Raw genomic sequence first — 25,418 nt, 5'->3', positions numbered from 1 at the left:
GAAAACCAGGAAGCATGAATGATTGATTTCTAGTAGTTGTTAATTTCTTGTTTTATTCATTACATGCATGTTACATGTATTTCAGTTACCAATCTCTGAGGTTAGCTTCTGTTTCCTTTGAGTTTGAATTTCACTTACTGGATTTCAAACAGATGTACCAATGTTACAAATACAACCTTCTATCTCAATATCATGTATGTAAAGTTTAATGCTCTTTCTGTCATTACATCAGAATGGTTGAACCATGGAGGTAGAAATGTTTGAACTGATAATTATGCCGGACGGTCAGGATCGGTCTCACACACACACACAACACACTGAGTGACTGACGCACATGACAAACACACAATACAGTACCTCTGCAATACACAAGCTTTCCAATTTTAATGTACGGGTTCTGACATCAAATCTTGCATTCTTATCTTCAACAGTTTACTGTAAAATAAGGTTTAAAATGACAATGAAGAGCTTTAGAAAACGTATATATTCCAGTAACATGTTACACTGACTATCATGATTTTGCGTGTGATGTTCAGAGGCTGTACATATGGGTGAGATGGAATCAAAGTATGATTTCATCTTGTCTGTAGTAGACTTAAAACAATGTACATTGTGCATCTCTATAGTTATCATCATCATCATCTTGGTAAATGAAAAACTGTATTATTTTCATATGGTTGAAATTTCCTATCAAGCCTGGAATTGATATTGATATTGAACAGCCTTGAGCCAACTTATATCTTCTCAAATGGGAATAAATGAGCATCTTCCTTCTGTTTCTTCTTTGCTCTGGCCTGACTGGTTTTAGAACTGGAAGCCTCCTGACTAAAGTCTTTCCTTGGCCAGGACTGCTCTACATCTACAGCCCGGTCTGAAGTCTCATCAAAGTTGTCCTCGTCATCTATATCCTCCCCTTCCAGGGATGATTTGTCTTTGGACTCATTCTGGATCTGTAACAACAATGATTATCTCAACTACACTTATTTTGTGAAAATGCACCCAACTTCACCTAAGCCAGTGTTTAAGGACAGTCCCACCACACTTATAAAAAAGAGCTGGGTCTTACATCCAGTTTTTACCAACTATATAAAACTGGTGTGTAACGTTACATGTTATACTTTAACGCAGTTTATCGGTTATAGAAAAAACAAACCATCTACATACCTGGTATCTTCTCTTTAAACGCTGACTGATCAGCAGGGCCTTTGTTAACTTTCTCCAGTTGTCCAGAGCCCTCTTTTCTCGTTTGTCCTTCACTTTCTGCTCTCTGTTCTGTCTGTCTTCTTCCCATGCTGCTAACAATACCTCCTGGAGACCAAATGTGCATTTATGTCAAGATGTTCAATTACAGATTCTGTTAGTCAATGACACAAAGCATTGGATGCTACATAAAAAAATCTTACAGTTTTATAACCTATCCTATGGACAGTACATACCTTGTGCTCCTCACAGACGATGAAGCCATCTTTCACAGGATGTGACCAGCCACTGTGGAAGTCAAACCCAACCACAGCTGGGGCACAGTCAATGTCCAGCTTCCTCGCAACACGCTCCAGACCTACCAGGACAATTGTCATTTTTAATCTTGTCTTAAAAGTTTTTTTTTATTGCAACATTTAATGACAAGACATGGTGACCCTCAACTTATTTTTATGCTGCCACCAACACAGAGGACATTTTTACCTGAGAGAAGTGAGGAAAGTCAGGTAAAGTACCTTTCCTGGGTTTGAATCCTGACTTGTCAGAACTGGCTTAGTCTTACCTGGGATCTGAAGGTGCACAGTGCCCTGAGGAAGCATGCTGGGAAGGTACAGGTCCACGTTGCCATAGTCATTCCTGGGAACCTTACCGTCCACAGCCAGAGGGGGCATGTAGTCCTCAGTTTGCCATCTGTACCAAAGTAAACAGGGAAAATTCAACAGGCTGTTCTGAATGGTGCATACACCAATCCTTCTGTGACTGGGGTCCTTGGTAGTGTGTGAGAGTTGAGTAGTTGAGAGTTCACATTTATCATAATTAAGTACTGACATGGCTAAAAAGTGTAAGAAGTTTCAATACTCCTTAAGTCATTAAAAACAATCCTTACATCAAGGCCTGAATAAAACAATGAACAGAAAAATGAGCTAATAATATTCATGTCATTGAAACAAATCAATAGAAAAGTTATCAATGTAAAATTCTTTCAGTTCTCTACAAACCTGCCTACAGGTAAAATTTGTGGGAGTGAGAAATGTACATAAGAAAGTACACTTGTAGTACCTTCCAAACAGAGCTACAGTTGGTTCCTCCTCGTGTCCAGTTGTAAAAATTCCTTTGCGTTCCATCTTCTTCTTGACCATGTCTGGCCTGTTGTGTTTGACCATCTTGTACGGTACCTCCCCAGGTCGGACCACGCGGGCCTCCTGGAGCCACTTGTCCCTGGTGTGCAGCTGGTGAACACACTCCCTGTACAGAACAGTAAAATACTTGTCAGTCTGTCTGCATTCATCTTATTCTAAAGGCATACAAAGCAATTTCTGGGGCTGAGGGTAGGAAAAATGGACTTTCAAAGTCAATTTCCAGGAAACCACCCTATCCCATAGTATATTGATATTACCTGCGAGGCAAAAATGTGATGTCACAGGAACTCGTTTGTTTCGTATCACAATTGACAGTAATGTTCAAAGGCCAGGCCAAAAGTTCACTTCTGGGCACTATAAATCAGAGTTGAGGGGAGGTATAGGAGATGGCAGTGAAGGTTTTGAAGGCTTTGTGTCTTATTTGGAAACACTTTTTTTATATTTCCATAATTTTGCAGTCCATGGAAAGAAGTTGCTGCATGAGTACTAGTATTTGGACAGTGTTAAAATTTGAGCTAGGAAAGAACCTTCTGGGTTTTCCTTTCTTCTGAGACACCCTATACACGTTGATTTCACAATACATGTACCTTGCGTAGACAGGCTCCCCCTTGCAATAGCCCAACACAGCTGCAGTCTCTGGGTAGATGGCTTCATACTTCAGCAGGTGCCGTCGGAGCATGTATAAAGGATGGTCCTTAAAGTCTCTGATGGTGGTAGGAAGAGGCTTCTGCAGAAGTTTGCTGTGCAGCTCAATGTCTTCCTTCTTGCTCCTGAAGAAGAACAATATTACCAGTACTGTCAAACTCATCGTCAGGTACAGAAAAGCACATTTAGTATCAACTTTTAAAGGATACATTATGGCCAATTGCTATACACTATACATTTATTATTTTACCAAGGCACACGTTCTGCTCATGTGCTACTGAGCCCCGACGTACCTGTCCTTGTCAGATGATGAGTATAGTCGGAGTGTGTCGGTCCACCATGTACCGTGCCGATCCTCCCTCAGCAGTCGCGTTGACGTCATCCATCCCGCTGCATATCGTTTGGTAACGTCCTTTACGCTGCCTTCCGTGTCAACCCCAACGACGTACACCATTGGTTGGTTCTGCTGCTGTTCCAGCAGCTCTGGCCGGTCCACCAGTCCGCTGACCACATCCACCGTCACCCATCTTTCCTCTTCTACAAGGTAGACTTCCACCCACTCACCACTCATAGCCACTGCATTTTTACTCCCCACTTCTACTACACTTTCATCCGAGTCATCATCAGAGATAATCTTCCTGCTGGGCGGCAGATTCTGTTTGCCTGATTTCTGTTTAATCCTGAGTTTTGATACGTCAACAATTTCTAAATCACTGTCGTCTGAAATGTTTATCTCTTCAACTTCCCTTTCTGACTCCCTCGATGAGGAGTAATTCATGTCTGTACTGAATTCAGGCACATAGTCAGAGTGACAGCTCTCTTCCTCGTCAGATTCTGAGGCTTCTACAATAGGCTTTGTCTTGGATGCATGTCTCCTCGGCCTTGAATTCTTTGTTTTCTGATGTCTACTTGAAGATTGATCAGACATTTTAACGGATGAACTTTCTGTGCTGGACTCATCTGAAAGTTTTGCCGTCTTTCCTCTTTTACCTGGCTTGGCCTGTTTTACAGTCCGAGTCTTCTTAGCTGACTTCGAAGCTTGAGTTTTTGAAGTGGCTGCTCTAGACTTTGTTGTTGCAGACTTTTGTGGCTTCTTTTGTCCTGGTGACATCTTCTGTTTAGACTTTGATGGGGATGGCTCCTTCAGAGGGATGGGCTGTAATGATCCAACAATAAAAAAAAATATAAGAATGTTGTAAGAGATTAATCAATTGCAATAACTGGAATCTAAATTTTGTTACTAGTGTTAGTGTAAATTCATTCTTGCCAGGAGTTAACAGGATTGGAGAGGACTTTTTTTTGTATTCCAAGTTCGCAGAAATTTTAAGTTTGGCACAGTTCACATTGAAATGTGTGTTTTCTCAGGAGGGTATGACATAAATAAAATAGAACACAGTGTATTCTGCATCACCCTCAGTCCCAGGCCTCCTGCACGATAGGCTGGTACCTTACACACAGTCAGGTAATACAGAATAGACTGTACAGAATAAATATCTTGTGATATTGAATGTAACCCTTACCTGTAAGGAGCTGACCAGTCTGGTGTCCACCTGTAACATCCTCAGCAGCACCACAAACAGCCAGACCAGCTCACCTGCTGACCTCACCTTCCCTTCCTCTAGTCTCCTGCCAAGTGTTACTGACGTACAGCTACTGTCGTCTTCTGATTCCTCCTCATCTACAATCAAGGGGAATTTGGACTGGAACCACCTGACCACTTTGCTCAAGAAGGCCAAATCCCACCTTCTTTGGCGCAGAATTTCTGGGGGTGTCAAGGACAAAGCCATACCTGCCAAGTCTGTGTCGTTACAGACCCTACTCCTGTACAGCACACAGGCCAGCAGTGATAACAGATGTGCCTTGTGGAGGCTCTCTCTCTGCTCCTTGGTTATCCTTCGGATTTCTCGTTTGATGTAGCCGTTCCAATCAAACTGCTTTCTCTTCTTGTTCCTGGACAGCCCAGGGATGGCATCCTGGGGTAGCTCGATGCTGATGTCCTGGAGTTTCTTCTCTGGACTCTTGGCTGTGTGGATCTCCTCTACATCCTCCCATTCCAACTCGCTGTCTGAGGAGTCTTGAGGCTCAGTAAGTCTCGATGGCTTCTTGGGTGCATCAGGCAACTCTGCCTCACTACTACTGGCCTTGTCTTCCACTTCTTCTTTATCATGTATACTAGTACTAACTTCAACTGGTTCTTCTTTTGTTTTCATCTTTTTGACCATTAAATTTGTACGTCCACCATCATCAAAGTCACTGTCCTCTTCTCCGAACCAGTCCTTTTCATGACCACCTACATGTGTCCTCTTCCTTCTTGGTCCTTTCCTCATACTGATTGATTCTTCTTTTCCCTGTCTGTCCCCGTTGTCTACCTGTGTAGATGCCCCACTGGAAGACTTTGCTGGGGGTCTCTTTCTTCCCTGGCCTTTTCCTGACACACATTTTTCAACCTCTGAACTGTTCGTCAAAGTCTTCACTGATCTTCCATTTCTAGGTTTGTCATCATTAGCTTCAGCTTGTTTCTTGCTCTTGTTGGATTTCTTGCTGCCAAGATGTCCTAATTCAGATTCTTGCAAGTTTTCCAATACAACAACTGGAACCCTTCTAGATCTGTTTCTCTTGTTTGTTGGCCCGGCTTCAGCTGACGCTCTCTTCACCCCCAACTTGTGATCAGCTGATGGTGACTTTGGTTCTGACTCTGTAGACGGGCAACAAACAGCAAGGTTTACAATCAGTTCAGAAGGCAGTGCAGCCTGACTTTTTTTTTTTACATCATCTCAATTTTGTTGGATGCAATGGCATGTCGAGGTCTGAAGGTAACAATACTAGACATACAACTTATATTACAAGTCAACCTTTTTTTTATTGGGGTTACTTTTTTGCACTGAAATCTAGCGTTAAAAATTTTAGTGCGAAAAAAAAATGATAAAAAAGCCTAAAAACATGCCAAAAATAAACCCAAACCTCTGCTTGGAGAGTAAACTGTGCACGCATGAGCGCACACACAAAAACAACATGCACACAAAATATGCACAAAAGTAATTTTACAATTTACACACACAAACAACACACACAAACAAGCACAGATTTATACATGCATGCACACATACATACATACAAACAAACACACACACACACGCGCGCGCGCGCACACACACACAAATCAGTGACAGGCAACTCCCACTGGACTGACAGATCAGATCATGAGGATAATTTTTTAGCTCACCGGCGGGGCCACTGTTCGGCTGGCCAGCAGACTTCCCGCCTCCATTCGCAGCTGTTCCCCTTATTGATCTCCTTTGCCTCCCCATTATCTCAAAGAGATAGATATAGGATAATTCTCACAATCGATCTACTCTAGATATGTTACACATGTGGCTGTTTTGTAACCTGGACCTCAGTGGCCCAAACCACTTTAAACAGGGGAAGAAGCCTTACTTCATCAAACATTTTTCAAAATATCACCCAAATAAAGGTTATAATATAGACATTGACAGAAATAATAATAACACTAGCCACACATATTTCAATTATATAATTGGGTAGTAGTTTTAATGAGTTCATTAGTTGTCTATTATGATGAGTTATGAGGTATCTACCCATCTAAACAAAATAGAATCTGCGAGGTTCAAACCATTTTGGATAAGGGGATTTCTCCAAACATTTTCTAGAAAGTTAAATATTCGAAAATACAAGATATTGAATATATCATACAATATTTATTTAGGGTCAAATATATTCATGCCAAGATATGTGTCAAATGTCAGTTCATACACCGCGAACTTCACATCCCCATTGAACAAAGTAGAATCACCCAGGGTCTCGTCTTTTGAAAATGGCGGACGAAGAGGTTTGTATTTTATTTTCCACACGCCAAGTGTTATTTACAGCCCTTTGCACACGCTAACTTTGTAGATACTGGTGTAAGTTGTATCCTTTGACGTTGACATTGTGTTTACTGGTGCATTGTCCTCGCATGAAGGCCCTTTTTGCACTATGCGGATCCAACTCCCCCAGTTTGAAAACACCACATGTTGTATACCACATGTTACTACCTGTCTGGTTTTGCGCTCACATAATTTTATTCGATGGTTGTAGGAAATGACCAGGCCTTATGACACCATATACACATAATTTTAATTCTTAATTAACGGGTCCCCTGACGTGTTATACAAAGTAGTGTGGACAACTTCGTTAAGCCAGGCTAGAAAGTCTTATGTTTGAGGTAGCCAGTGTCAACTGTTCTTTGTGGTATATTAATAGGCTTTCAGAGAATCAGACTATAGTATGATTTGGATTTTGAAGTTTTTCCTGTTTGTGTATAAATTCACCTCATTACGCAACTGCATTCCAGGATGAGTCAGTTGCAGTTCAACTTAGACCTCAAAATTCAAAAGTGAATGAAACCACACAATTTTCACTAATATTATGGATTATACCCTAAACTTAAACGTATTCGTTTTTGATATGACGTTATCTCCAGTGCATCCTACTACAATTTTTACCGCATTAAACTGAGTCTTGGTTATAGAAATCCCGTAAGGTGAAAACTTTTTTGTTCTTTCCCCCATACAATGAGGTCTTTCACAACTGTCAACTGAGTTTGTGCATGTCTGATGATTATGACTTGTGTTCCGACAGCAACCGCAGACAGCAGTGGTAGAAGAGCCACTAGACCTGATTCGCCTCAGCTTGGATGAAAGAATCTACGTGAAGATGCGAAATGACAGAGAGCTGAGAGGGAGGCTTCATGTAAGCTTGATCAGTAGCCTTGTATTATATTACTATTTTGTAGCCACATACAATTCTCAGGGATTGACTTTTATCCTCTGTCAGATGTAAAGAAGGCCTGGACTTGAACCTGATCAAGCCAAACTGTTATCCACTGCTAGACCATGGTGGTACTGTACTTCTTTACTTTGATTATCCTTAGTAATTGATAAATATAAAAATGTTCTCTTCTTTTCTCTAGGCGTATGATCAACATCTGAACATGATCCTTGGGGATGTGGAGGAGACAGTCACAACAGTGGAGATAGACGAGGAAACATATGAGGAAATATACAAAGTAAGAAATTCATAAGAAATACTGTACCACCTGTGTATGCAGGTTAGTGCAGGTAAAATTAGAGCTGTGCAGGTAATTCTGATGTCTATACCTGCACCCAAATGTTAAACTGGGACTCAGTAGCAGAAGCATTTTTGTTTTGTTTTGTTTTGTTTTGTTTGTTGCCAGTTGTATTTCAATGTTATAGGTTTTATATCATCTTTAGTGAAGGTCATCATCACTCCTACACTTGGGACAAGGATGCTGACTGTGGTAGTGTTTAAGTAACCCTGATAAAGGCCGTTCATGAAATGTTGACGTTCCCTCCATGTTTTTTTCCAGACCACCAAGCGGAACATTCCCATGCTGTTTGTTCGAGGAGACGGGGTGATCCTTGTAGCACCACCGCTCAGATCTGGAGCTTTCTAGTCCAAAGAACATCTACTTTTTGTATGGCAACTTGTACCTGGGAAGACATTAGATACTAGCTGTCGTGTTATGAAGAATATTCTGTTGAAGATGCCAGAAGGGTATTACACAAACATGTGTATGCTATTGGAGACTAGTATTTTTTTCATCTCCAATATTCTGTTCATTTCTTTCTTTGTTGAGAAGAAACTTTTGTGGTCGTATAACGCTTGATAAAGTCATGTGAGATGACTCATGTCAGAATAGTCATGATAAAAAAAACAGTCAATATGAAGTGACTACTATGTGTTTGGGTTCATACATGTATTTAGCCATGTCTGAATGGCATAGTCCAAAGGACTTGTTTAAAAAAGATGATTTTGACTAAATATTGGATGGTTTGACTTTCAACCTTATGTTTGTTTTTAATTTCTTATAAAATGTAAGAAGGTTTGATACATAACATGCCTGTAAAATTCTATGTTATAGACAATGATGAAGACTTGTATAGTCAGAGACCCCCTAAAAAGCACCAGGCAATAGACTCAAGTCCATGCATATGGCAGGGCAGCTACTGGGAACTGGTATAGTTACAGATCATGTTATCATTTCAGTAACGATGACTGCAATAAAGCCTGTCATTAACAAATAGTGGGACGTTTCTCTGCATTGTAAGAATATGCTGGGTTAACTGTCATCAAGGTTATGTTTTTGGTAATGTTTGTAGGAGTGTCTGCACTTTAGCTGCAGAACTTATTAAGGTATGCTGCTCATTTTAGAGAGTGGCAAGTGTGTGTGGCTAGCAGAACATAGATGTACAGGTCTATTTCACACACAGGTGGGCCCAAAAGTATGCTAAGCCTTTCATATTGCCAGATGGATGGCAAAAAAAGACAATGAACACACATTTTGTGAAGAATTCTATATTTGACACACCTCTTTTCATCAAGAAATTCCTTAAAGATGAGAATTGCATCACCAATGAGACACCTCAAGAAAATTGTTTTAGCTCACTTTCCTATCATGTATACAGCTAGATATGAGCTTCCTTTAATTTTACCCTTGTCCGTTCTGTTGATGAAATTGTGTACTTAGTCTTTCCTTAATATTTATATAAAACAGACTCATCTTATTTACAGCAAAGTGGAGATGTGGAAGACCAAAAAGAAAAGATTTTAAGAGTAATTTTCTTCTTGTTTCTAAAGGTGGAAACATTGAATGCTATGAGTGGATTCTATAAAGAGACAGTTTGAAATATTCCACCAAAAATCATGTCTAAAGCAGGCAAGGAATACCTGCTGGTAATACCTATCATATTATGGTACAGCTGAATGATGGTAATGCATAAACATGAATAATACAGATGAACCACTCTAAGAAAACCAGCCGTTGCTAGATAAAGAAATTCTAATTTCACTATCAACAGTGCCAAGTGGTAGGGTACCCTTGCTGGTCTCTTTCTTAACAAGCAGGTAATAGAACTGATATATCAGAGCTTTTAAAGCAAGTACGAAAAGGAAAACTTGTAACGAATGTCCCACTGGATTAGCCCTTAAATCACTTGAATGTAAAAATCCAGTTGAACATTTCTTCCTGTCTGATATTGAAAGATATGGTCTACTTACAGGTTGGAAAAAAGTTGTAAAACCAGAAAACACACAAACTCTGTATATGAAATAATACTAGTAATTGCACAGGTTCATATTGACAAGGCCCTGGCAGCATAACCAAAATGTACAAACAGGAACAGGAGAGTCTCTCTTTAAATCTCTAAATATATTAAGATATGAAATACAATATAGAATAGCAGCTCCTCAGTATTGAGAGACAATTGCATAGGTAACAACCACCTGACAAATAACTGCTTGTTTGGAACTTGAAAGACTGAAAATATATATATATCCTCCTCAACAGTTAAAACAAGACAATATTCCATATTCTACTAGTATTTAACAGAATGAAGTGAATGCAGCAATATCATTAAACTCAGCTTCACCTACCAGCAAACTATGCCCCTCAAAATGCAGGAAATACATGTAGCATTCACAGCAGCTTTACTTTCAAAGTTTTTGCAGTGCCCTCTCCACCGTAAACGCATGACACTACAGATATATGTCTCCCTCATACTACTGCACCACAGAATATTATTGTTCCCATCACAGACTTAAATCACCACAAAAACCTGCCTTTCCTTCCTACTGCAAAATACAACCACCGCAAAAGTAGATGAATTTATAGTCGCCTTAATTTTCTTGTTTTTACCTGGCTTGGGATCCAGCCAGTCAAATCTAAATTCTCATTTTCTCTAGTGGCCATGCAGATTTTGTAAGGTTACTTAACAAAAGGCAAGTCAATGACTTTGTTCAGAAACATTCTAAATCCAAGGAGAGTGAACCACAGACTTGTTCTCATAAAAGGATCAGGAACACTCAAAATATCAAATGGGAGAGGGGCAGAAAGAACTCTTTAGACTTGCTATTATTCAATTTGCTCAGGATAGTCAAGTTTTCTACTTCTAAAGAACTGGGAAGAATCCGTAACACACTACTGTGCCTCTCCTTTAGTGTTTTTACTGTCTAATCTGCACAGCCATCCTATGTAACACACGTGTAGGACTTTCTCCTGGCCTTGCTTGTAGTTTTCTTGGACAGCCAGCCTGTAGTTCACTCAGTCAGCCTCATGGCAACAAGTCCTGCAAGGAACAACACATTATAAGCATCACATGTCAAGCAACCATGTATAACTTCCACCTGGGTAGTAACTTCCATTAGCATTTATCCACTGGGTTACATGTATAGTATCTGCCACCTTAAAAAACAGACTGTGTTTGACAGATCAGTGCAGCACCACTGTCAGTTTATAATAGGTAATCTCAATCTTGTCTGTACACATGTACATTGTCCCGCGGACAATTCCTGACTGGAACACTCTGGACGCAGACATTGCCCTCTCCTCCTCTCTGGAGGAGTTTAGGGGCAAGCTGTGAAACCTGACCTCCTCGGCATGCACCCACCACCATAGGAAGCAGAATCTTCAAACTGCTGAAGGCGGCTTCCTCAACAGAAAGAAGAAAGGAAGAAGACATGTGAATGTGTCATTAGAAGTGAGGAGGGCTGATGTCTTACCACATCAGAGTCATCATGGTAGACCCAAGTTTTGCTGGAGTGGTCCTCCTCCAGGGTAACGTCATCAGTCTGGTTCAGCTCCGAGTACCGGTACACCTCCCGGCTGGGGGGACAGGAGTAACAGTGTCAGTCTCAGTGTTAGTCACAGTCACATACAGTACAGTCACATACAGTACAGTCATATTCACAGTGCCAGACACAATCACAGTGTCAGGCGCTTATAGTCACATACAGTCCAGCCACAGTCACATTACAGTCACAGTCACAGACACATACAGTACTGTCACAGGCACATACAGTACAGCCACTGTCACATACAGTACTGTCACAGTCACATACAGTACAGTCACAGACACAGTGTTAGTCACTGTAACAATGACTGTGTCAGACATAGTCACAGACTAAACTATGTTAGATTTGTCTGATCTAAGGTCTGAAGGTTTAAGGTTATATACAGCACATACATGTAATCGATAAATAGAACAAACTTCAGAATCTGTTTATTTAGTATACTTACTTCTGTCTACGATGCCACCATCTCTTGCCATAATACACAAAGATGATGAGGAGAGCAACAAGAATGACAGTGACAGTCAGGCCAGCCACTACTTTACCTCCAGCTCCCTAGAAGAAAGCATACAATAGTGTCACACAGGGTCAACACATATGACCTTTCAAGCTCTTAGTCCTTTTAGTTTAGAGTATGCATTCAACTTGTTTGATTTTAACTACAAGAAGTATTACCAAAAAGTACAACTGTACCTCTTTGTTGAAATATGCATTAAAGTTGGCCAGTCCGTATCCCTCCTGAAACTGCTCCTGTTTATTACAGCGTTCTTTCAGGTCTACCAGGGAAGTCTCGGGAGCTTTTCCACCAACACACTCATCACCAGGAATTAGGCGATACCTGAAATACAATTCTGATTTCTTAAAACTGCACATTTGAAAAAAAAACTACAACTTCTGACTACGATTTCTACACCCAAGCCCTTTACACACATCAATACATGTATCTGCTCACCACTTAGATGGGGTCATGTTTGTCCGGACAAAGTAGGCCAGCAGCAAGTAGATGTGGGGAAGATTGACAGACAGATAAAAGGATCATACTTAGCCCTACTTACCCATTACTCTTGATCTCCTGTAATTCTCCGTTTTCACAGACCTCCGGAAATTTGCTGATGTAGTCCTTGTCTACAGTACACCTGTTCTCACTGTCCCGATGGAAGCCATATTCACTACAAACAGTCAGAAACACAAATTATAATGTTATCTACTGTAGCTGGTAAGTACACATTGTTTTGCATAACCAGTAAAATGCCTTTATGCATGACACACCAGTTCTGTAGTATTGATGACAACACTGTTTAAGCTTTTTTTTTAAATGTTAAATCACTAAGAAGTCTTTGCTGTCACTGCCAACATGATCACATACCATTCATAGTCAGCCTCCATGCAGGTACAGTGATGTTTTTCCAGCTGAACCTCATAGCTGTAGCCATTCTTACACCTGGACAGAGACAAAAAGATACATTTTACATTGATTTTGTCCTTATGTTAGAGTGAGAATTGCAGAGTATGTACATGTGCAGTACATAATGCCATTTGCAATAATTATATACATAATTACAGTCAAACCTGGTTTCAACAACCACTCAATGGACTAAGGAAAAGTTGACTCATGCGAAATGGTGACCCATCAAAAGAGGACTACCGTATGCATTAAATGTTGTTCCTTAATGCTGGATCTAAACCAAACCTACAGTGTGTTTTTCTTCCTCCTACGGTAGGTTTCCTTGACACCCAGCAGACAGGCATCCTCTATACCCTCCTTATGGTACTCCTCATGGGCCTGCCATGTGTCATAGTCATCATCAGTACCTACAACACACAAACACACATCATCATCATCAGTACTTACAGCAAACACACATCATCAGTACCTACAACACACAAGCACACATCATCATCTGTACCTACAACACACAAACACACATCAACACCAGTACCTACAGCACACAAACACACATCATCATCAGTACCTACCACACACAAACACACATCATCATCAGTACCTACAACACACAAAAACACATCACATCAAGTCTAAATACACTTACACTGTCTTGTAACAACTTTTTCAAAGTCAATGACGGTGACTCTCCACTTGTGGTCCTCGCGCCCGAATCCCCAGATCCCAACTTTCATGGTCTTGGCTCCTGGCTCTGTCAGCAGCCCAGTGAAGACTATTTCCTCCTCAGTAAACTTGTAGTCTCTCCAACACTGGCCCTCATCAAACGAGTACCTGTTGAATAGCAATTGTACAGGTAAGTACTTGACATTGTACAGTATATAGTAGAGTGGATTCCTCCCTCATCAGTAAGACATCTGGAGCCGCACAGTTTCCGTTCAAAACTTTTATTCAGCCTGTCCCGCTGAACAAATATACATGTACATGTAGTACCATAATTGCAACAGAACCATTCCACGGGTTAAAAATGGCAAAATTTCCTGATAAAGGCAGTTACATTTAATGAATGTATTTCCAGATAACAGATATTGCACCTGACATGCATACCTGATGGTGTTAGCCAAGCGGTCAGCAGATGCAGGCACGGCAACCAGTAAACCCCCATGGTCTCCTATAGCATAGTGGTGGGGACCGTCCAGGGCCTGCACAAACAAGCAGACTGCATGAAAACTCAGGTCATGCAAGACAGGAATTTTAACTATTTACAAATGTTTTGTAGCATGCGTAGTCTAGTTTTTAGCAACCCAGCCTCTTTACCAAGAGGTTGGGACTTCGAATCCCGGCTATTGTCACTCATCACCCAACATACAGCGACTGGAAAGGGTCTCAGAACCTCAGCACAGGACATTAAGCTGTGGTTCACTGCACTGTCAAACAGAGCTAGGGGAATTTCCTGGTACAATGAACCTTACTGTATATACTGTACATCACTCTGTTTTTAATTTAAGGTACAAGATACCAATATAAACTAGACATATAAGTTCACTCAGACCTACTTGTATACCTATAGTATGAAGTGAAATATAATGAGAGAGTAATACCTTAAACCAGTTGTAGCCACCATCATCAGAGATGTAAACATCGGGGTTTGTTGTTTGCAGTGCATCAGACACATGACCTACAACAACAACAGTGAAAATGGTCACATTTAGATCTTTTAATATTGGTACTCAATATGCATTTAGCACTTACTGTGACAATTACATGTAATCATAAGACTAAAATTAGTTCAGTGCCCAGGCCTTAAGTAAACCCTCTGTCCAAAAAAATGCTTGATATCAGTAAATTTAAGAGAACCAGCAATGTTTCCTGGTAAATTAAATCATTGTCATCTCCATTTTAAAAAAACTACAACACACTAAAGCACGTAATGGCTTGGAGCCTATCTGGCCCTTTACACTGCAGCAGTGGACTCTCCTTTTGTTATGCTAATGACCATGCCAAGCAGGTGAATCATCTTGTCTTTTGTTGGGGAATTCCAGTGACTCCGGTCCTCAATTTAGACATGTCAGTGCCTTAGTGTCTGAGTAAAATATAGCTTGAGGTTTAGATCAGATCTGTACTTTGGACTCTGGCATCGTTCTATTTCAACTGGTTCTCCTTGCTTCATCTCGCTCCTGTCACTGGCTATTTATTTGTACAATGCAGACAAGGTAAGGTAAACACTGTGCTATACATGTACTTGAGTTGAACTAAATTTTGCATGTTTAGTTTGGATCATTTCAGTACATTGCGTACATGACAGTATTGCCAACAAAAGATGGTACTGACTGTTCATCCTGACAAATCTTCGAAAAAATGATATTTATTAACTACCTGTTGATTGTTATTTTTATTTAAATAGTATTACAATTTGAAAACGTACAGACTGGTAGATCTACATACAAATACATGTAGATAGCTGAAACATTCTTAGATGGCTCAGGGGGAAAAAGTAAATCAACACAAAAAACAAATTTGAAGTAAATCAACACAAAATATGTCAAACTATGTGAAGGATACCGGTAAAACAAAGAACAATATTTATAATGGACATTTTATTTTATTGGTCTAGAAGTAAATATTCAGACTGTCTTGTGTTTGTTTTTCTTCCAGTGAAGTCGACATCTTTCACAGAGTGTCTCTAGCTGAAACTATTAACATTACAGATGTTCACGGGGATGGTAACCTGACAGTCAATGCTGGTAGTGGTAGTACTGTCATCATCACCACATGTCCTCATCATGTACATGTACCAGGAGAGGAGCACTCATGTACACACTGCAAAGCACTTGTTTTACCCAAATCTGTCAGCAAACCCAAAAGCCTGAGCACCAAAACAGAGAAAACCTGTCACATGTACATTGACAACCTGGCCATGCTAACTGTAGAAGGAAAGATACTGAAATGCCGCGGCATCATTGCCAAGCTGATGAAGACAAAGACCGACCCGGATTCACAAGTGTCCCTCCGACACGCCGCAAGTCTCAATGCTATTTACGAAGGAGACTTCAAGAAGGTAAACCGTCTCCTCCATGAAGTTCAGGCAATCCTTCCCGAGACGATGAATGAGACAGAGCACAGACTTTGGTGGGGGAATCTTAAGTGTCTAGCCAAGATGAGAGAGGGGAACTGTGATGCGGGGATTGTGTTTGCAAAAGAGGCACTACCCCTGCTAGACATGATGGCACCCAGCTGTATAACGGCATGGCTGCTCATTAACCACGCCTTGATCCTGACCGAGATCGCTGCAACACAAGATGACCGGGAAGACAGACAATTTTTCATGAAAATGGCAGAGAAAGATTTCCAACACGCTATTGAGCACACTGAATACGAGCACCCTAAGCAGATGCTCCACTCGCAGTCACGGGTGCCTCGGTTCGCCAAAATGGGTCTGGCCTTTTTGTACCTTGGTTGTAAGGAATCAGCAGACAATTTCAGGTTGGGAACCTCAGACGTTTCTTTGGATGACATCAAGAGGGCGAAGAATGTGATTGATGCACTCGACAGGGACGGAATGGTCTGTGATTCGGGACAGTTCCAGTTCATGGTGGCTAAAACCTGCCTGCACTACAGGCTGGGAAGTTACCAACAGGCCTATGAACAGGCCCAGGAAGCCAAAGTGTTTGCTACCAAACATTCTTTTGGTGGTTTTGTCAAATTTGCTGACAGTATTGTGCAGTATCTGCAGGACTATAAATAGTATAATGTTTAAGATGTACAGTAGATTTACAAGTAGTGTTATATAGTCCTGCTTATGGTTCTGCTTAGTCTCATAACATGAGAGTAAATGATGCATGTATTGACTCAGTTATCTTGGAGTTTGCTGTTACAATGTATTTGACTAAGCATGAAAGTTCATGTGAGTTGGCAAATTACATAATGAGAAAAAAACTTCTCCAATTGCAACTCACAGGAATGCAGTAATACAACAGGCCAATAGGGGGCTCTGTTGCATAGTTACAGGTGGTTGCCACAACAGTAGATGAACTGCTGAAGCCATCAGTCAACTATGCTAGTTACTGATCTGTTAGGTCTGTTACACGGCTGACCTAGAAACATTTTAAGTCTCTTATCATCTATCTACCTGCTTTACGGAAATCTTATCATTGGGATATAACGTTATAACTACAATACATCAAACATATTCCATGGGAAAGTTACCTTTTATAAGTCATACATGTATTTCACAATTTGTTTATGCTGACACATTTTGATATTATTATTGATACGTCTTGTTAATACTATGCATTTTGAAAAAAATGTACGTCACACAGGAGGAAGAGAAACCACAATATTGACACTCAAACAACCGTCATCAGGTCATACGGTCACTGGGCCAAACCATTCTTGTGTGTGAAGTAGTATTGCGCTGAAAACTACAAATTCCCTCTGCTTTCCTCTATAATGAGGAACAATACGTAACAATAAGTTACAATAAGTTACTAGTAGTGAAAACTTTTTTCATCTTTGTTAAATTACAAGCCTAACATAATGTGCAACATTGCCTCAACTGACTTTTCCCCCTTCAGACGGTTGTTTTGATATACTAATGGTAGTTTGGTGGGGGAATCACCTGACTCAGAGCCATACCAGCCCCTGAACTGAAATACGCAGCAGCTTTTCCGATTCGAAAATGTTGGTTGAAGGTTGGATCTTCTTTATGGATTTTGGAAACGTTCTGCTCTTGTTTATTATTTGCATCATCTCCGTGGTTATACTTGTTCTATCGCCAAATGCAGGCAAGGTAGGTAAACAAGAACCATTTCATTGATATAGAGAAGTTTACATAAGCCTGAGTTAGACTTCTATGTGCACAGGCATGATGGTAACACAGGGCTCTAGCCATGCTCCTGTTTTTCTGTTAATTCATGGAATTTTTAAACCAATCCGTCAACCAACAAAATTGACACAACTCTTGGGTAAAAATATTACTATTAAAAACATCTAAAGTTGCGAATTGCCCAAACACTGCAAATTGCATATTAAGAGGATTCCTTTCCTATTCGTATTTGTACTGGAAAAGGCCCTCTTGGGGCATCACGCCCAGGTGCACGGCAAAGTGTGGCCGGTGGGGTGATTGGTGCTCAAAAAAGGAAAACAACATAAAGTGTGCAGTCAAACAGAACCAAAATTGTGCAAGTGATTTATGTACATGGCCGCCACATAGGATGACTAGTAATCAATAATCTCTTTTTTACTACTGTATTTTGCTTCCAGAGAAGTTCACAGACTTCTCCATTGGGACCAGCTGAAACCACAAACCAAACAGCTGTCCATGGCAACGGGAACGTAACCGTCAGTACTGGTAGTGGCAGTACAGTCACGATCACAATGGTGACATATCCTCAGGATACACAAGCACCAAGAGAGGATCATGATTCCACAGAAACAAAACCCACCTCCGAGCATGAAGGGCAAGGCACGGCACTTGTTCCGAGCAAGGCACTTGTTCCCCTTGTGCCCAAACCTGTCGATAGACCCCAAAGATGGTACAGCAAAACATTCTTCAAGCTCATTGATGACCTGGCAAAACTGTCCACAGAAGGAAAGATACTGGAATGCTACAGCATTGTTATGAAGCTCATGAAGACAAAGACAGACCCAGACTCCCAAGTAACCCTCCGCCATGCTGCAACCTTCAATGCCATCAACGAGGGAGACATCAAGAAGGCCAACCGTCTGCTCCGCGAAGTTACGACATTCCTCCCCGAGACAATCCACGAGACAGAGCACAGACTGTGGTGGAGCCGTCTGAAGTCTCTAGCCAAGATGAGAGAAGGGAAGTGCGAAGTGGGGATTATCTTTGCAAAGGAAACCCTTCCCTTGTTAGACAGGATGACACCTGGCAGTGTTACAGGGTGGGTGCTCCATAACCATGCCCGGCTCATCAGAGAGATAGCCACAAGTCAAGATGATGACGATGACAGACGACTGTTGATGAAGATGGCAGAGAAACATTTCCACCATGCTATTGAGCATACAGAAAACGAGCACCCCAAACACATGATCCACTCACAGTCACGAGTGCCTCAGTTTGCCAAAATAAGTCTGGCCTTTTTATACCTTGGCTGTATGGTAACAGGAGACACCTTCAGGTTAGGAAGCTCAGACATCTTCTTGGATGACATAAGGAAGGCCAAGAATGTAATTGCTTCACTAGACAAGGAAGGAATGGCGAGCAATTCATTTAAGTTTTGGCTAATGATGGCTAAAACCTGCCTGCACTGCAGGCTGGGTAGTTACCAACAGGCCTATGACCTGGCCCAAAATGCCAAAGTCTTTGCTGCCAAACATTCTTTTGGTAGTTTTGTTAAGCTTGCAGACAACACTGTGCAGTATTTACAGGATTATGTTTAAGATGTACATTGTCTTGTGTGGGTTAGCAACTTCTTGATAATAATAATACTTTATTGACAGTCTTACTTCCTTACTTCCTATATGTTTTGGTGTGCAAAACTTATGATAGAGTGTATGCAGCAGCTATGGTTGTTACTGTGTGATGTTGACTTTTTAAAAACAAAAAATTAAACTTGACCACATTTTCATTGCTTTGAATGAGTATGAGTTACATTTCATATATAAATACAGAAAATAAACTAATTTAGCCCAGTACAGTTAGCATACAATGTCATGTAGTTTACAAGTTCAGTTCAAGAACAGGAAAGGATCACCTACCATGGACAAGAATGAGGCCTACTGCGTTAGGTTCACTGAGTGGACCCATGGGAGCGTTGATTCCCTTCACTCTGCTGTACTGATTGTGAATCTGCAGCCCACACTGAGAACAACAAATCAGAGATTTTAGACTTCTGGGGATGTATTGGAACTGTATTATATGATCATGGGGAAATATCCAATTGAATTATAGTCAGCATAGGATGAATTATGACTCATACTGCCAAAAATAAAGTGGTCTCATCTGTATACTGTTAGTTCTTTTTCTTTTTAATCTGTTCTCTGGATTTAGAGGTCTGTGTCCTCAAACAATGTGGAAGGGGACCATTAACAGCAATGAAAGATTGTGTCCTATCTGATGAAAGCAATAGTGGCATGTAAAGATCAGTCTGTAATGTGTATATGCTCACCTGGTCACTGGGCTTCTCACACGTCATCCCTGCTGGGGTGGGAACAGGCTGCCACACCCCTCCCCTGTCATAGGTTATCATGGTCCTGATGCTTTTGTCTGGAAAGAGAGCAACAATGTCTCATTTTGCAGTTCTTACCATAGCTGCAGTTCTTACCATGTTGTAGAAAGTACAGCTGCAGTTCTTACCATAATGCAGAAAGAATTGTTAGAACCAGAGGCTCTTTATTCAAAGTCAACATACCTTCCCTAATCTGACTGGCCAAATACACTCCTCTGAGGGACTTGACCTTGTAGAAGTCTGTCACGCTTTCAAAGTTAGGGTACTGTGTGGGCAATTGTTATCAAACATGTGAAAAGAATGCAACAATGGACTCGGGCAATTCATGTACACACAACACAATAATCATGTTACTTCACAATACAATACAACACAGGTCTCCAATCAAATTAGTCATGCAAAAACATGATCATAGGTTCTTTCTGCACTGTTTGTTACTGCTGGAAAATACAAAACATTTTACTGTCCCGGATATTTTCAGATTTGCCCAAGCTGGATATTCCTGCCAGTCTTACCAAATGTGATGTAAGTGACACAGAGAAGATGATTCCATCTGCGCCTGATGTGTAAATGGTTCCCGTTCCTGTGTCTGAAGAACAAGAACAGATTCTTTATAATGTAGCTGGAGAAGAAACAGTAGTCAGTAAACACCTCCATGATACATCATCATCATCATCATTCATCCTCCGTAGAGGTGGAGCATACAAAGTTAGTTCGCCACAACTGTCTGTCATACATCACTGAGAAAAGTTCATGTCCCTCCAAGCCAGTTTCAGTTTCAATAAGTTTCTTAACTGTTATCTTTGGGCGTCCAACTTTTCTCTTACAGGTATCAGGGTTCCAGAGTAGAAGCCTACTGGCTGGTTCTTCACTACGTATTACATGACCGGCCAAGCTTAGTCGTCGACATTTGACTACTGAAGTTACATTTGGTAGCAAACCGTATAACTGTTCATTAGTAGTGTGTTTCCACTCCATGATACAATATAATTAATTAGACTCAGCTTTTTTGAATGTCTTACCTCATTGATTGTGCAAGTAAGGTGGACAATGCAGCCAGCTATACATTTATGATCAACTAAACTTTTTGTATTCATCTACTACATGTATAACTGGGTGCTCACCTCCTTCATCATCCACATGCATGAACACCATTCCCTCAGACATGTCCAGGATGGAGTAGAACTGGAAGGGAGTAGGATACCGTTAATATTGATTGGGCAGAATAGAAAATGTTTATTTAGCATTCTTAATAACCTGTGAAAGGAAACCTAAACTTTTTGGCATTTTTATGACAATCACCATCCTTTCATTTTGAGATTCACAAACAAAACATTTTTCAATGATAAAAACATGGCTAAAAGTGGCTGGCATTGTATGATTTTCATACAATGCCATTTCATTTTGATTGCATGAATATCATAAAAGAAAGTTATTTCTACTCACCCTGTCTGGTGTTATTGAGGGCAGCTGAGCAAGCTCCCATGTCTTTCCCCCATCTCTGGACACATGCATCACTCTGGTGTAATTATTCTGAAATGAAACAAGAAGCAATTAAGGGTTTCAGACCTCTGTGAAGATTGAGAGTTGTAACTGTTACAAATTATTGTTTCATTGAATTTCGATAATATCATAATTGTAAATTTGTTAATTCTGTATTATTCATTTTCTGCTGCCACAATGGTTTAAAATTTAAGAAAGTTGTAATTCTGGTCTTGACTTACTTCATTCAGCTCAATGGAAACATAAAGGAACTGCCCCTGCTGACCAAAACTGTACACATGTTCCGCAACCACTGAAAATATAAAATCAGGATGATTTTAGAGGACTACAAAAATGTAGGTCTGGATGCAAGCATGCAATATGATTTTACTAGGCAGAAACATTGTACCTTACTCACAATTCACACTTAGAAGAAAAGCAAATGTTCTTACATGTACTGTAACACTATCAAATCAGACATGTTTAGGTATCAAATTTTCAAATTTGCATACCAACAGTGCTACTCACCAACAAAGTTTCCTCCCAAATCAGTGGTCTTCAACAGGTCAAAATTATAACTTTCCGCTGTAGTAATGATATCAAGACAGTGTTTTACATACCAACTAAAATTTTGTAAATTTCAGTGAGAAACAAGAAATTAGAGATTTTAAACTTCTGGGAAGTACATATACTGGTACAGGTAGTTTGCATTTATGAATGACATCATAGAATGCATTATTACTCATACGATTGTGTGATGAAACTTATTCCACTATTACACCATAGTCTTCATGAATGTTTCATATGTTCCTGGTGACCACAACCTTCAACCCAGAGCAACGTCAATCAAATGAAACCATACCTCCACCCACCCACTCACTACAGAACCCAAACATACAAACCTAGCATAAATTAGTGCCACCCAAAATAAAACATGTACTTTTGTCCCTGACGTAATAAATGCTATGGCTAATCATTAGCTGAAATAAAAGCTAGCCCCAGGGTTAGGAGGTTAACTTGATTAAGCCCCTGTCACACGTGGTCTTCTGAACACTGCCAAAATCATGGTTAGGAGACTGCTCCCAAACATCGACCAAAGGTTGGTTGGTGGTTGGGAGGTAGTTCTGAATGTGTGACAGGGGCTTTACTCAGACACCGCGTAGTTAATGGCAGAACTTGTTAGCTCTCCCATCACCTGCAACCAACAAGTCTGGAACTGGACATACGCCTTGGGAATTCGATTCCCCACATTCCATAGTCATCATAGTAGTCCGAATTCATGTCATATGGATACATACCAGCTGTACACAGGGGACAAAAGTCAGTGGAGGAACCAAACAATCTGTTCTACTATGGGCTTCAATCTAAAAGTTAAAGGCGTCCAATGTAATTCCAGGGTGGCAGAACAAAAACATTCTGGATGAGGAAATTTGTCTGCTATTTATTTACATTTACTGCCATTTCTTATCATATTTTCGACATCATTTCATACTTGATGCATTTTAAATAGCCCCAAAACAAGCTACACAAGGCGTTTCTACTTTTGGGTACCGCCACAAAATATTGAATACCTGGAACAAGCCTATGATACAAAACAAGAAACCATTTTCTGTCAGTGACATCACATTTTTGCATCACAGATATCAATATGCTCTGGAATTACTTTTAGCAAACAAACCTGAAATCATGTGCTTAGGGTCATACGTCAGGTATATTGTGCTGTCTGTATCATAGGTGGCAGTACCCCTGTGGAAAAAAACATAATACATGTAATTACCGGGATATATACTGGAGTTCTAAAACCTCATAAGTTCAGAAATAACAAGAGTTTTCTCTTAGCACACTCTTATCACTTAAGCATTAACATACAAGTGATCACTGTTTCTCTTAACATGAATTACTGGTAGGTATATGCAAATTATTGGTTATGTGTCCATGTGTATCATGTATGTCACAGAATAACAAAAAAAATTGATATGCGGCATATGCCATATCCTGTACATAGTGTTTACAACTACAACATCCCTGGTTGATACGTACCATTTGAAATCAGCAACATAGTCATGTACCACAGTCCAGGTTCGACCAAAATCCTTGGACAGGTAAAGAGAGTGCTGGAACACATAAAATGAATTTTTTTTAAATGATTAATTTTTTGTTACATTTGGCTACATGTAAAACTAAAACAGATGATTGGCCAAACTTGTCTAGGAACAGATTTGGGCCTGTTTCAAAAACTTCTATTGTTGTCAACACAAATGATGAGTAAAACTGTTGTACTAACATCGCTGTGGGACGTGTGTGCCAGGATGTAGTCCTTGTTCTTTGGGTGGAACTGCAAAGTGTCCACATTAAAGTCGAGAGTGATGCCATCAAAGGTCTCTCCCCCGTCTGTAGTGATGTAGATCCTGGAGCCTGTGCTATCACCATCCGACATGTAAGACACCAGGAGAACCTGCACATATGGAAAACAAGAACAGGGCTTGAAATAGTTTTCTCTGCATATACTGATCATATACAGATAATGAATGAGTTCAACAAATGTACATAAATTCATTCAGTTATCATTATCAATTACATGTTGAGTAGCTAAGTTAGATAAATAAAAGAATTAAATTGACTTACTCTGGCAGGGTCTAGCAAGCTTTTGAACATTCCATTGTCCTTCTTGATGTAGGCGTTGTTGATTTTCTTACTGATATTCTGGAAAGTCTTCCCGTAGTCCGTACTGGTGGGAGACATAACAATTATTGGTCATAATGATATCATTTTCACATGAACTGAAAAATGAAACACTATCTATTGTTTGGTTACCTTTCAGTAGCACATCTGCTAAACTTACTTAGCCAGTGTGAAACCCTGATTTTTCATGGTTTTCATCGGTCAATGTTGCATCAGAATTTTGACCATTATAGACGATATTTTTTCCGACACAACATTGCAAAACAATTGATGGGAAGTCCTCTTTAAATGACCTTAAACATGACATTCTGCTGAAGCGCTATGCAAAATACATTGCAGGTTTTGCACAAGCGCAGTTCTGGCGACATGCTTCTTTCAGTGAAAGCCACAAAAAGTTAACATAAAATCATTGCGAAATTTCAATTTCAAGATATGAATTACCTCCTCCAGAGCATTGTTGGTCCAACAAATGGTCCCCATTCATCAGTTGTCAGTACCAGCAGTACCTGCAACACAGGATGTTTGGACAGTTCTTATTATGGGTTCACCACACCACGAAGTGGTGGTGAACCCATATTGCTTTTTCTGATGTTTCTTCTCCTTCTCCTCCTTCTCCTCCTTCTTCTCCTGCCATTTTTTAAATGGATTCAGCTTCTTCATTTTAGGGCCTAAGGTCCTGAAATTTGGTATGGAGGTACAGTGGGCAAATACCCCTAGGCGTTTTTTAAATTTTTGTGATACAGGCCTTTAGAATGGTTTTATTGAGTTTTTTGGCTGTGTTATAGCAAATGTATTACTGTGTTCGTGTGCCGTGTTTACCACGTCTGGGCATGAGTCATCACAATGGAATGCAGGGCATCAACCAATAGGCATGCAGCTTTCCTCTATACTTCTTGCTGATTGGCTGTTGGGATTTAACTTGATTAACACCTGCACAGAGCATTTCCACCTGCACAGAGCATTTCTTGCTGTATTGGCTTGTTGGGGATTTTAACTTGATTAACACCTGCTACAGAGCGATTTCCATACTTA

General features: G+C 40.4%; 5 protein-coding genes across 6 annotated transcripts in view; 3 read left to right on the top strand and 2 right to left on the bottom strand.

The window, feature by feature from the left end:
- Window positions 1-93: 93 nt before the first annotated feature.
- On the bottom strand, window positions 94-6,383 carry LOC109477251 (DNA repair protein complementing XP-C cells-like). Its single transcript, XM_019778333.1, has 9 exons — window positions 6,208-6,383; window positions 4,505-5,679; window positions 3,278-4,140; window positions 2,927-3,109; window positions 2,260-2,445; window positions 1,763-1,890; window positions 1,437-1,558; window positions 1,165-1,308; window positions 94-950 (listed from the first exon to the last, which is right to left on the bottom strand). The coding sequence occupies exons 1-9, from the start codon at window positions 6,290-6,292 to the stop codon at window positions 735-737; spliced, it is 3,102 nt and encodes a 1,033-aa protein (XP_019633892.1). The 5' UTR covers window positions 6,293-6,383; the 3' UTR covers window positions 94-734.
- Window positions 6,384-6,778: 395 nt separating this feature from the next.
- Window positions 6,779-9,087, top strand: LOC109477262 (U6 snRNA-associated Sm-like protein LSm3). The gene is made up of 4 exons (XM_019778346.1): window positions 6,779-6,831; window positions 7,623-7,733; window positions 7,954-8,049; window positions 8,371-9,087. Exons 1-4 carry the CDS (start codon window positions 6,817-6,819, stop codon window positions 8,455-8,457), a joined length of 309 nt encoding a protein of 102 aa, XP_019633905.1. The 5' UTR covers window positions 6,779-6,816; the 3' UTR covers window positions 8,458-9,087.
- Window positions 9,088-9,343: 256 nt separating this feature from the next.
- The window catches only part of LOC109477252 (sortilin-like), an 18,867-nt gene continuing 2,792 nt past the window's right edge, over window positions 9,344-25,418 (bottom strand). Inside the window, exons 3-26 of one of the 2 annotated variants that reach the window (XM_019778334.1) lie at window positions 24,828-24,892; window positions 24,330-24,432; window positions 23,989-24,159; window positions 23,745-23,818; window positions 23,383-23,450; window positions 22,931-23,005; window positions 22,233-22,289; window positions 21,947-22,017; window positions 21,669-21,755; window positions 21,347-21,407; window positions 20,738-20,811; window positions 20,406-20,487; window positions 20,163-20,260; window positions 19,753-19,855; window positions 14,634-14,710; window positions 14,140-14,234; window positions 13,682-13,866; window positions 13,325-13,442; window positions 12,997-13,071; window positions 12,686-12,799; window positions 12,324-12,468; window positions 12,079-12,185; window positions 11,562-11,664; window positions 9,344-11,128 (exon numbers count right to left, since the gene is read on the bottom strand). In XM_019778334.1, the coding sequence (XP_019633893.1) occupies window positions 11,114-11,128; window positions 11,562-11,664; window positions 12,079-12,185; window positions 12,324-12,468; window positions 12,686-12,799; window positions 12,997-13,071; window positions 13,325-13,442; window positions 13,682-13,866; window positions 14,140-14,234; window positions 14,634-14,710; window positions 19,753-19,855; window positions 20,163-20,260; window positions 20,406-20,487; window positions 20,738-20,811; window positions 21,347-21,407; window positions 21,669-21,755; window positions 21,947-22,017; window positions 22,233-22,289; window positions 22,931-23,005; window positions 23,383-23,450; window positions 23,745-23,818; window positions 23,989-24,159; window positions 24,330-24,432; window positions 24,828-24,892 (2,223 nt within the window). In that variant the 3' untranslated portion in view covers window positions 9,344-11,113. The remainder of the gene's footprint in view (window positions 11,129-11,561; window positions 11,665-12,078; window positions 12,186-12,323; window positions 12,469-12,685; window positions 12,800-12,996; window positions 13,072-13,324; window positions 13,443-13,681; window positions 13,867-14,139; window positions 14,235-14,633; window positions 14,711-19,752; window positions 19,856-20,162; window positions 20,261-20,405; window positions 20,488-20,737; window positions 20,812-21,346; window positions 21,408-21,668; window positions 21,756-21,946; window positions 22,018-22,232; window positions 22,290-22,930; window positions 23,006-23,382; window positions 23,451-23,744; window positions 23,819-23,988; window positions 24,160-24,329; window positions 24,433-24,827; window positions 24,893-25,418) is intronic. The other variant, XM_019778335.1, reaches the window with a different exon arrangement.
- Window positions 14,966-17,276, top strand: LOC109477255. Its single transcript, XM_019778338.1, has 2 exons — window positions 14,966-15,245; window positions 15,688-17,276. The coding sequence occupies exons 1-2, from the start codon at window positions 15,235-15,237 to the stop codon at window positions 16,775-16,777; spliced, it is 1,101 nt and encodes a 366-aa protein (XP_019633897.1). The 5' UTR covers window positions 14,966-15,234; the 3' UTR covers window positions 16,778-17,276.
- On the top strand, window positions 17,661-19,746 carry LOC109477254. The gene is made up of 2 exons (XM_019778337.1): window positions 17,661-17,821; window positions 18,295-19,746. Exons 1-2 carry the CDS (start codon window positions 17,711-17,713, stop codon window positions 19,432-19,434), a joined length of 1,251 nt encoding a protein of 416 aa, XP_019633896.1. The 5' UTR covers window positions 17,661-17,710; the 3' UTR covers window positions 19,435-19,746.

Source organism: Branchiostoma belcheri, unplaced genomic scaffold (assembly GCF_001625305.1).
Source record: "Branchiostoma belcheri isolate BF01 breed outbred unplaced genomic scaffold, Haploidv18h27 scaffold4, whole genome shotgun sequence".
Lineage (NCBI taxonomy): Eukaryota > Metazoa > Chordata > Leptocardii > Amphioxiformes > Branchiostomatidae > Branchiostoma > Branchiostoma belcheri.
This window is presented reverse-complemented; position numbering and strand designations above follow the sequence as displayed.